The 12,387-nt window shown below is 42.8% G+C and overlaps 1 protein-coding gene across 1 annotated transcript in view; it reads left to right on the plus strand.

Annotated features, from left to right (window-relative positions):
- The first annotated feature begins 1,802 nt into the window (after window positions 1–1,802).
- LOC115474493 (ubiquitin thioesterase otulin-like) overlaps window positions 1,803–12,387 on the plus strand; it is a 102,846-nt gene continuing 92,261 nt past the window's right edge. The window contains exon 1 of the mRNA XM_030209985.1: window positions 1,803–2,159. Coding sequence (XP_030065845.1) covers window positions 1,969–2,159 — 191 coding nt within the window. The 5' untranslated portion in view covers window positions 1,803–1,968. The remainder of the gene's footprint in view (window positions 2,160–12,387) is intronic.

The following is a 12,387-nucleotide window of genomic DNA, read 5'->3' on the forward strand; positions in this document are numbered from 1 at the left end:
ATCTCAAGGCAGCTGGGACCACTGTCACCACGAAACCATTGGTAACACATTACGACATAATGGATTGCAATCCTGCAGTGCCCGCAAGGTCCCCCTGCTCCGGAAGGCACATGTGACGGCCCGTCTGAAGTTTGCCAGTGAACACCTGGATGATGCCGAGAGTGATTGGGAGAAGGTGCTGTGGTCAGATGAGACAAAAATTGAGCTCTTTGGCATGAACTCAACTCGCCGTGTTTGGAGGAAGAGAAATGCTGCCTATGACCCAAAGAACACCGTCCCCACTGTCAAGCATGGAGGTGGAAATGTTATGTTTTGGGGGTGTTTCTCTGCTAAGGGCACAGGACTACTTCACCGCATCAATGGGAGAATGGATGGGGCCATGTACCGTACAATTCTGAGTGACAACCTCCTTCCCTCCGCCAGGGCCTTAAAAATGGGTCGTGGCTGGGTCTTCCAGCACGACAATGACCCAAAACATACAGCCAAGGCAACAAAGGAGTGGCTCAGGAAGAAGCACATTAGGGTCATGGAGTGGCCTAGCCAGTCACCAGACCTTAATCCCATTGAAAACTTATGGAGGGAGCTGAAGCTGCGAGTTGCCAAGCGACAGCCCAGAACTCTTAATGATTTAGAGATGATCTGCAAAGAGGAGTGGACCAAAATTCCTCCTGACATGTGTGCAAACCTCATCATCAACTACAGAAGACGTCTGACCGCTGTGCTTGCCAACAAGGGTTTTGCCACCAAGTATTAGGTCTTGTTTGCCAGAGGGATCAAATACTTATTTCCCTCTGCAGAATGCAAATAAATTCATATACTTTCCACAATGTGATTTTCCGGATTTAATTTGTGATGTGCTATCTCTCACTGTTACCAATAACCTACCCTTCAATTATGGGCTGCTCATGTCTTTGTCAGTGGGCAAACTTACAAAATCAGCAAGGGATCAAATACTTATTTCCCCCACTGTATATAAAAGGCAACCCCAATGTTCTGAAGCCTCCACGGAAGTTGAGGCGCCCGAGATATCCGGTGTGCCCTGGAGTGTCTGCACCGCCCTTGCGTCAAAACGTCACGACGCGTCAAAACGTCATGACGTCGAGGGCGGAGCTATTGACACTCGAGGGCCGAAACGGCCCACAGCGAACAAGGCAAGTAGCTTCGAGGGACGGAGGGAGGGGGCCCCTTGCGCCCGTTTCATTCCGCTCAGAAACGGGCATTTTTTCCTAGTTACTAATAATTTGCAGTTTCATTTTTATTTCTGTCGGTACTCTAGGGTGTATACCATCTGGTTGAGCTGATTTACTACTTCCTAGTTTGTCAATTTATCCTATTATATCTCACAGGTTTACAGAAATTTATTTCCAGTTCCTTTGACTCACCTTTGAAACACCATTTCTTGAACGGGTATGTGAGGGATATAGCCTAAAAAGGATCCTGAAAAGCATGCTGCTAGTAAATAAGAAAAAGCCAATGATTAGTGATGTCAAGTAGCTGTTTTTTTTAATCCCCTCCCTTTTTTCTTTCTTCTCCCTATCCCAAATAGCATTCCCAGACAGTATTTGGTAGCCCTTGCTATGAAGGCTGCAAGATACCCTTCTCCCTCTTTAAACCTGTGTTTATCCCCTCCTGGGCCTCACAGGATGACTGCCAAAAGATATGAATTTGGATCCCTTGTGTCACATAGCTGTACCATGAGATGTGTGATTGAATCAAACCACTGGTTTTGTCAGTATTACCATTTTTTTTCCTTTTCTTTGTCTTTAGATTTAGTGACACTTCTGCTTTTGTTGTTTAGATCACTGTAGGAGATCATCTGCAATCCACTTCTGCCCTTTTGGACATCAGAGCAATGTGAAAACTGCACCAGAAAGGACTTTCAAAGAGACAATATTGTACATAAAAACTAAAGTCCTTGACCGAACAGTTGGTAATGTGTGAACATCTGAACTCCCAGGGTGTAGCAACATGGGAATCAGCTGCTGCAGGATTGACCCATCCATGAATAGTTCAGAACACAAAAAGTTATTAACACAAGGCACTATGACCTCCTATAGCTCACACCAGGAAGTTGCTCAGCCGCAGGCGTGCAGAAGTACCGGAGTGAAGAAAGAAGAACCAAAGGGTAATAGCTGGGAGGAGGAACTTCGTACAGGAAGGTAGTGTCTTCTTTAATTTTGCATTGCCTTGTCTTCCTCCATCTCATAGTAACATAGTAGATGATGGCAGATAAAGACCTGTATGGTCCATCCAATTTGCCATTTTCAGGGTACAGACTGTAGTCTGCCTGGCACTAGCCTTGTTCTCTAGTTACTAACGCTGAATCTGTCCAGCCATAATCAGGGCGCAGACCATAGAAGTCTGCCCAGCACTGGCATTGCTTCCCAATTACTGGTGTTGCCATCTAATTACTGCTAAGCTTGTTTGGTTCTATGCCTTCTATATAGGATTCCATTGTGTTTATCCCACACATTTTTGAAGCCTGTTATCATTTTCATCTTCACCACCTCAGTGTTAAACCATACTCTCCATGTTCTTTAGCAGGTAATCTTAACACCAAGTCAGTTGCGATTACCTGCCTAGCTAGATGCTAGTTAAAATAAATAGTCTGCCAGTAAATGGATATGCAAATTGAGTAGCTCCTCAACTGCTGACAGGTTCTTAAGCTTATGCATGGATGCAGCAGCAGTCTATGGTGTTAGCTTAGTCAGTGACACAGTTGCTTGGAGCAAGATGGATGCTCTCATAAGTTGAGGACTGCAACTTCAGAAAGTTGTGTTATCTTTGGAAATTGTCTGGTCAGGAAGACAATTCAGGAAGGGGCTCTCTGCTGAGATGTATTTACAGTACTGGGCATACTTCTACGGTCTGTGCCCTGAGAAAGGCAAGGACAAATCAAACTCGGGTATATATATAAAGTATCATATACCATGTAAAATGAGTTTATCTTGTTGGGCAGACTGGATGGACCGTACAGGTCTTTATCTGCCGTCATTTACTATGTTACTATGTTATCTCTCAGGGTGCCAAATAAGCCCATTTTGGGCTTGATTTAACAGGACCCCTACGTGAGGAATCTAAAAATGTGCTTATTTTAAGCTTACTTTAAGTAGAGGAGTGTGGTAGCGGTGTTAGTCCACTCTTAAGGTTATCAATAGAAATCAAACAAAATAAAACATGGAAAAGAAAATAAGATGATACCTTTTTTATTGGACATAACTTAATACATTTCTTGATTAGCTTTCGAAGGTTGCCCTTCTTCGTCAGATCGGAAATAAGCAAATGTGCTAGCTGACAGTGTATATAAGTGAAAACATTCAAGCATTACTATGACAGTCTGACAGGGTGGGAGGATGGGGGTGGGTCGGAGGTATGCATGGGGACATCAAAGCATATCATTGATATTCTAACCCCTCACCTATCCACACCCATCCTGTTAGAATTTCAATGATATGCTTTGATGTCCCCATGCATACCTCCGACCCACCCCCATCCTCCCACCCTGTCAGACTGTCATAGTAATGCTTGAATGTTTTCACTTATATACACTGTCAGCTAGCACATTTGCTTATTTCCGATCTGACGAAGAAGGGCAACCTTCGAAAGCTAATCAAGAAATGTATTAATTTATGTCCAATAAAAAAGGTATCATCTTATTTTCTTTTCTATGTTTTATTTTGTTTGATTTCTATTGATAAGCTTACTTTATAAAGGTAACATAGCCAGCCCCTGTAGCATGTAAATGCTCATACATACAGTTACACCTGGTCCAAAGTTGGTGTAAATGTCTATCTGTCCTCATTTATGGTGTGCACATGTATTTTATAAAACACACAGTTATGCCCATGGGTATGCCTATAGGCATCAGCTATGAACGTATGTGCCATCGTGTTACCATGCCTACTTATAAGCACTGCCACACATTTTTATAAAAGGGCTTTACGGACAGAACAACCTTTATGGTTTACTGGATTTAACATATCGCTTTTCGCAAGCAGTATCAAAGTGGTATACAGTACACAAATAAAACAAGATATAAGGAAATTTGGAAAGGAACTACAATGTGGGACAAGAAAGATAAATATAAGCATAAGAGAAAGAAAAGAGAGAAAAAAGTAGCTGACACTGTTTCTAAAATTATTTCCCAAAAGGAGCTCTTTCTGCATCTGCTTTTCAGGCTGCTGTATATCACCTTGTGTTTAGCTTGCATTCTAGCCAGGCTGCCTTCTCATGTCTCATGTAGGAGCATTGGAGGGTGCTGACAGAGTGCCCTACATTTTGGTACCCTGAAAATGTTTTAACATTCATTTAACACTGTTGATATTGTAAAGGGGGGGAGGGGGTCCGCTTCGTCCTCTTGGGTGGCGCCAGCTAGCCTGCGGGGCTCCCAGGGTTCCAGGACAGAATGCTGCTGATACTGGGACTCATGGCCAAAGTTTTTTATTATCTAGGCAATTTCATACCAAAAATCATAATGTATTCTTCAAAACAAAAGGTACAGCCCTCTTAATATAGTCTTCAAAAGAAAAAGGTACAGTCCTCATAAGATAATCTTCAAAACAAAAAAAAGGTACAGTCCAGGCCCCAAAATCCCTCAGCAAACGCTGAGCTCCTCAAGACCTCAGGTCTTCTATTAGGGCATTAGCTTTCCCTTCCCCCTCCTTCAGAAGGGTTTAGTAAGAGTTCCAATATAGCACAACAGTTCAGAACAAATCTTCATGGGACAGTCTTTGCACATCAAACCAATACCACAAATCACCTGCTTTTTCACAGCACAGAGGGAACCCTGTAAGGAGCAGGGTTGGCAGTTTCTCCCACCTCTCAGCACCACGCCCGGTGTGGCCTCCTCCACTGCCTTCAAGTGTTGGGCAGGGCAACCTTTGAATTCTACCATGGTAGCTGGCTCCTCTCCCTTAGGCAGCTGTAGTGGTAGGCTACTTCCTTCCTCCACATACTCCATGGAATCTCTCTCTCCATTCGTCTCCCCTCTCTCCTGGTGACTGAGAGCCTCGAGGAAATCTGTTCCCCCCTTCTCACAGCTGGGGGGAATTATATACTGATAGCAAAGCCAGGGAAACTGAGCTTCATCCTTCCCTCTCCCTCTAGTGGGGAAGGGAGTAACAGGCTCACCCTGCCTCGAGCCATTGCTCCCCCCCTACTGGGGCTGGGAATCCATTCCATTTTTTTAGGACTACTTTCTTCTCTCATTCTTGCAAGGACTTCTGGGACCCGTAGTTATGGGCTCAACTGCTTCAGTGGGGAATCTCTGGGGCTTGCCTTGTCACAATATTTAAGAAAACATGCACATCTGATTCCTGCTTCTACTACTTATCATTTCTACAGCGCTACTAGATGTACGCAGTGCTGTACACTAAACACGTATGGTGGGAATTATAAAACAGAGATGGGTACTGAACAAGTGAATAGGAGTTAAAAGCAGCCTGAAAAAGGTGGGCTTTTAGCCTAGATTTGAAGTCGGACAGAGCTAGAACTTGACGTACTGATTCAAAACGTCTGTTTCAGGCGTATGGTGCAGCAGGATAAAAGGAACGGAGTCTGGAGTTCGCAGTAGAGGAGAAGGGTACAGATAAGAGAGATTTACCCAATGAACGGAGTTCCTGGGGAGGAATGGTTCAGCTGTGGGTTTTCAGAGCAGAATGGGAGCAGAGTAGGTTGTAATCAACAAAATGTAATGCGTAAGCCAACTCATTATGCAAGATGTGCTGCACATTTCTGTTCAAAAGGTCCCCAGTTTGATTCCCAGGTTCAGGTTGGTCAGAGTTTGGGGATACTGTGAAGACGGTGTTTGTAGGCCTCGGTGGAGGAAGGAGTTGTGGACATTGTGTGGAAGTGATGCTTTGATGGTTAGAGTTGGGACCCATGGATGTAAATTTCTGAAGGGAAACAGGCTACATGGCCCCTGTCCGGAATGGTCCCTGCAATGACTCAACCGATAGTATTTTATGGAAATGAAGAAATACTTGTCAGTTGTAACAATTAACTTTAGGATTAGCTGATCTGTTTGATGGATGATTCACAAAGGGGAGAAAATGATGCCTATGTCAATGTATGCTACTTTTGCCCAACCACTGGATCTGTACTGCTTAGGACTCAGGCCCCAATATGTACCCAAGAAGTGTTTGGCAATTCTAACTGCCTAAAGGACAAAGGAGTGCCCAGAGAACCACATGGTCTGTTATTGGGCAACAAATAATTACAGGGATCTACTACTACTACTACTTTTCATTTCTAAAGTGCTACTAGACGTACACAGCGCTGTACACTTGAACATGAAGAGAGAATCCCTGCTCAACAGAGCTTAGACAAACAAGAGATAAGGGAATATTAAAGTGAGGATGATAAAATAAGGGTTCTGAACAAGTGAATAAGGGTTAGGAGTTAAAAGCAGCATCAAAAAGGTGAGCTTTTAGCTTACATTTGAAGACGGCCAGAGATGGAGCTTGACGTACCGGCTCAGGAAGTCTATTCCAGGCATATGGTGCAGCAATACCATACATACCATACATCAAAATAGTAAGAGCAACTCTATGGACACACAATATGGTATATATGTAGGAAATACAGAGCTAAATCTCTTATTTCTTAGAAATTCCTATTTCTCAAAAATTAGGAGGAAAAGAGCTCATTAAGACCTTAATCCACAATACTGGAGCTTATAGCCTACATGTGTGATTGGTCAAACAAGTCATGACTTGTTTGACCAATCACACATGTAGGAGGCTATAAGCTTCAGTGTTGTGGATTAAGGTCTTAATGAGGTCTTTTACTGTTATTGGGCAACCCTAGGGAAACACAGTTCATACGTGATTAGCTTAATAATGGGAATATCGGTGCCCTAATGGTACCAACAAGGAAACATAACTATACTGTAGCTTTGACTGCCTCTACATGAAATGAATAGGTCTCTACCTACTGCTATCAAAGCTTGTTCCAGTGCTACTATAATTTGGGATTTAATCAAGGGGGTTTAAGTCATTGTGTATCTGAAAGTAGTTCCTTCCCACAGATCAAATAGCCATGTACTGCTGCATGTTGGCTGCTTGGCATGTATGGACATTGTGAACCTGTAACAGTGCCGTCTGATCAGCCTTGGGCACTCTATATAATGATAAAATGATCTGTGTGAAGAACCAAATCCTTAATGTCCAAAATGCGGTTGTTACTAGCACCCCTACTCATAAGGCATTCAGGAAATCAAGTAGGTACCCTATTTGGTAACTGTGGCTGGGGATTCATGTTCTTCACTGTGAGATGCAGGTTTGAAGTGGTAGTGTTGTTGAGCTGTCACTCTGTGGAAACAAAAAAAAAGGCAACAGGGGGCCTTGCTCCACATGGTGAGAATTGGGATAAGCAGAACATGCTGGTTAGAAGCCATTGCCTTGTGTGTGTGTCAAGCTAATGCAGTCTGTGGCTCCATGTAGTGACAGGCATGGTATCCTGGACTGGGTTCTGGTGAATGATGGTCATGGTGTTTGGGGCCTTCTGTTCCCTGCAGTTTACCAGCTCTGCCACTTGGGTGCCTATGGCCACAATTTCTGTTGTCCGTGTACCATCTAACATGGCTTTACTGTGAAAGATAGCAGTTGCATATGATGAATGAAAGGAGTTGTGGTTGCAGTAATCTTCTTATGGGCATTGTTGTTCCTAGTGCACCCTCATGCCCCTGCCTTCATATGGTTGAAATGTGCAGGAAGCAGATGTATGAACAAGTGATGTAGCTATATCGATCCATATTGGAAGAACTAGGCATTCAATTTATAGAGGTTGTTCTGTGGTTCCGATTTGCCATCGACTCACTGGCATATCCCCCCAGGGACCATGAAGGCTAGTGATGCCATTTTCTGCCCTACATGATATGATATATCAGGCCTGATCATTGAGGCTCTCCCTTGTGTTTAGCACACACTCATTTTCCTGATGTGGTCCCTTATGGCATCTGTTTCATCTCTAGACATTGGTCTGGTATTCTGGAATCTGCATTGGTCGGTGCTGCTATTACATAGAATGGGTGGGTGGTTGGTGGGTTCATGGGAGTCTGCCTTGATCACTGTCTGACTTGGCTTCTTGCCCCTGAGTGCATATAACATAGTAAGGTTATGAAACATGCCTAGGAAATCAGAGGAGTCTAAAATAGGGTGCCGATGAGTATCCAGTCATTTAGCTGGAGCATGCTCCACAATGAAGGCCGAATGCCTCAGATGCTCTGGTGTATTTTTTGTTTCCATTGGGGCATGCTGTCTTGAAAAGGTAAAATAGCCTGTGTTAAAATAAAATAGCTTGTGTCTGGTGAAGAATATGGCTGAGCCAGCCTTAACTAAATCTGAAAGACCCTACTCACCATCCCCACTCCTCTCCAACTTTTTCTTGACCCCTTTCTATCTTATGAATAATCATGATCATAACTGTGGCTGGGTGCTAAGTGGCAGGAGTTTGAAAATTAACAAAGGGCTAATTGTGCAGAGGTGGAGGAGGAAGAGGACAACTAATGGCGATCCTAAGCCACCAGGAGTCCATTGCCATTTTAGGTATAGCTCCCTCACCTTTCAACTCATCGCTGGTTAACTTTCTTGTTCGGGGATAGCTGTTTATTTTCAGTGGCACTTAAATCAGTTGGCGCCTAACTCAAAACTAGCTTTTTTGGGAACATTCCGGGGGCAGAGTCAGCTCTTGACTGGCTAAATGCCGATATTCAGCATGTAACTGGCCAAGGTAACTGCATAAATAGGACCACATATCTTTATGCGGTTCACCGTAGTCAGTTAAAAGCTGAATATCGCACTTAGGGGCCAAGCAAGGTAGCGCGGGCACCCTGCGGTAGTTTTGAAGTTGAGATGTGCTGTTTCCCTCAGTAGAAAAATTTTTTTCTTTCTACTGTAGGGGGCGTTTCCAGCGGAAATCGGCAGCGCGGTCACCAGCAGCACGGTCACATTGGCGAGTGCTGATTACTGCATGAGTAGCGTGTGGGTCCTTATCGCTAGGTCAATGGGTGGCGGTAAGGGCTCAGGCAGTAAATAGCTGAGTGCTACATTTAATTTTAGCACACGGCCATGTATTGCCTCATTAAATAATTCCTTTTTTCCCAGCCGCAGTAAAAAAAAATAGCCCAGCACACGCCAAAAACAAGCACCACTACCACAGGCCATTTTTTTACCACAGCTTAGTAAAGGACCCTTTAATCGGCTATGGTTTAGCCGGCTCTGCTAACACACAAATTCAATGCTGGAGCCTGGACATGGCATGGTATTGAACTTCCATGCGTAACGCTGAGCACCACTGGCTATTGACTTTCGTATCTTTTGGAGAAGGGGGGGGGGGGGTGTCTGCACATGCTGGTGGCAACATAAGAATCTGATACCGATCAGGAGAAAGAGAACAGAAATGAAAAAGCTATTCTGAAGAAAGTTCCAGCAAGTCTTCCAAAGATTCTTATATTTATTTATTGGGATGTATTAACCGCCTTTATGGAGAGATTCACCCAAGGCGGTAAGCTGTAGTATGCAACTATAAATTACATTTTAAGGGTCAACTTTAAAACATGTGGCCAAGAGACTTACGGTTTTGCCAGAAATGTTTTGATGCTATACATTGGTTTTGCACATTGCTGCAGAAAACAGATTTGAACATAGAGAATTTGCATTTTGAAAAGTCTACATAATGTTGATGGGATGTTTGTTTCTACAGCCTTCATTTGTGATTCATTAGTCACTCTGTTCTGGATTGGGGGGCTTCCACTATCAGTCAGAATAAGGACTCCTGTGGTTTTTGAAGGAAATTACTCAAACCTGGAGTTGAGCCCTGCTGTTTAGGGGAACTTCCTTTTTGAAAAATGTAGATTTTTATTCTTCATATTTAATTTGTATTTCAAAGAGAAAAGAATGTCCCAGCTCACTACAGAGAGAGTCAAAATAACTCTGAACTGAGTGAGTTTTAGCCCACTTGAAAGAACATTAGATATTAAACAGAACATGTCAGAGAGCTGATAAAGGGGATCGTGAGTAGGTTTATATAACATGTTTTTATTGATGACTTACACCAGCAGTACATTAACCATTATAGAGAAAAAGAAAAAATATATATACTATAATGCTTTACAAGAGATGTCATTGGATTCCAAACTTTCAAAATATACAGAAAGATAACAAAAATCATCATCAAGTTTAACCATATCAACTTTAATCCCCTTCCATCTTGCCCCCAGCCCCTCTTCCTTCAAACTCCCACCTTCCAACCTCACCCCTTTTCCTTCCCCCCTCCCTCCCTCTTAAGAACAAGTGGATCACACAAATCCTAGATTAACTATAAATACCCTTCAAAGAAGTGAGGAATCGGAGTTCTTAGTTTCCTCACCCTATAATCGCTGCATCTCATCCCAACTAAACCTCCATCACCATCCCCTCATATCCAGCGCCAGCTATTTGGCTTGTGAGTAGGTTTAATGGGTGCATGGAATGCCACCAGAGAAGGAACAAGAGCTGGACAGAGAAAATAACACTAGTTATTTCTTCCCCTGCTGAGGGGCTACAGTGTTCTCGATAGGAGTAGTCCAAAATAACTATCATGTTGGTTTATCAAAGTAGGAATTGTACTTCTGCCACAATGCAGGCAGTTATGGTGTCCCAGCTTTAAATTTCTGAGTGATGGTAGCTGAACAAAGGCCATTTTTCATCTTTTGGAACTGTATCTAGATCCAAACAGAGAATGAGTCAAAATATCTGTCTGATATTGCTGCCCGCCTAGTATTTTGGATTGCCAACTCCAGTATTCTTGTTCTGGAGTCTGACACACACTGGGCAAGAAATGTGCATTTACCTTTATACATTCCTTCTCATAATTTTTAGTCTGGGCTCAGTAGATCAGAGAGACTTATCAGATGGTACTGAATGTCTGTGTGTTTTGGGTGTGTGTGTGTGTCTCCCTTATAACTTTGTAACACTGGACCTAAATGCACCAGATTTTCTAGGGTTGGGGTAGGGAAGAAGCATCAGACCTTTCTACTTTTCAGAGTTGGTGATTGATTTTGGCGGGGCGGGGGGGGGTTCACAGGAAGAGGACAAATTTGGTAATGCATGTAGTTTGTGTGTGGGTGCTCCCTTCCCTTGTAAAACATGGACCTAGCTGTAACACATTGGTTTGGAGGTAAATCCTGGAGGGTGGAGGCATCTGACGCCTCTGCTTTGTAGTCTCTGAATAATTTGGGGAGGTGGGAAAAATTAGCACCTGTAAAAGTTGTATTTAGGTGGCTTTGAAACATGGTTATCTAAGACATCACACTTTTTTTTTCCCCACTGGTACAGTGGAGTGGTGCCGGGGGACTGATTGCATTTAACATACAGTACAGTCTCAATTATCTGACCCCTGGTAATCCGACCGTCAGGCATATACAGCAGACCCCCCACCCCTGTTATGTTATTTTGTTTATTTCTATTAAAAAATCTTAGTTTTAGAACAATTTTTGAACATCGGGAACTCTATTCCTTTGTTTTTGCATTATTTGAGGGGTTTATGTGTTTTCCGTATTATCTGACTTTTCAATTGTCCGACAATGGGTTGGGTTCTGTTTAGGTCAGATAATTGAGACAGTAAGTATTTATAAATGATCAGGAAACTGGAACAAGTGAGGTGATTTAAATTTGCAGATGATACAAAACTATTCAAAGTTGTTAAAACAAATGCAGACTGTGAAAAACTGCAAAAAGACCTTAGGAAATTGGAAGACTGGGCATCCAAATGACAGATGAAATTTAATGTGGACAAATGCAAAGTGATGCACATTAGTAAGAATAATCCGATTCATTACCTGATGCTAGGGTCCACCTTGGGAGTCAGCACTCAAGAAAAAGATCTAGGTGTCATTGTAGACAGTAGTCTGAAATCTTCTGCACAGTGTGTGGTGGCGGCGGCCAAAAAAGCAAATAGGATGCCAGGAATTAAGAAAGGGATGGTAAATAAGACCAAGAATACTATAAGGCCTCTATTGCTCCATGGTGCGACATCACCTGAGTATTGCGTTCAGTTCTGTCGCAGTATTTCAAAAAAATATATAGTGAATTAGAAAAGGTTCAAAGAACGATCAAAATTATTAAGGGATGGAACATCTCTCATTTAGGTTAAAGAGGTTAGGGCTCTTCAGCTTGGAAAAGAGACAGCTGAGGAGAGATATGATTGAGGTCTACAAAATCCTGAGTGGTGTAAAATGAATAGAAGTGAATCAAAATTTTTTTTTTCTCTTTCAAAACCTACCTAGTTCTGTATTTAAATTTAATATGGATTGTATTTCATCTGGAGCAGTTATGGAGGGGGAAGTTTCCCTAACAGATTTGGCGGGTGGTTTCAAGGACTGAAGAATTACTCTGTGGAAAGGTTGCA

The sequence above is a fragment of the Microcaecilia unicolor genome, chromosome 1 (assembly GCF_901765095.1).
Source record: "Microcaecilia unicolor chromosome 1, aMicUni1.1, whole genome shotgun sequence".
Lineage (NCBI taxonomy): Eukaryota > Metazoa > Chordata > Amphibia > Gymnophiona > Siphonopidae > Microcaecilia > Microcaecilia unicolor.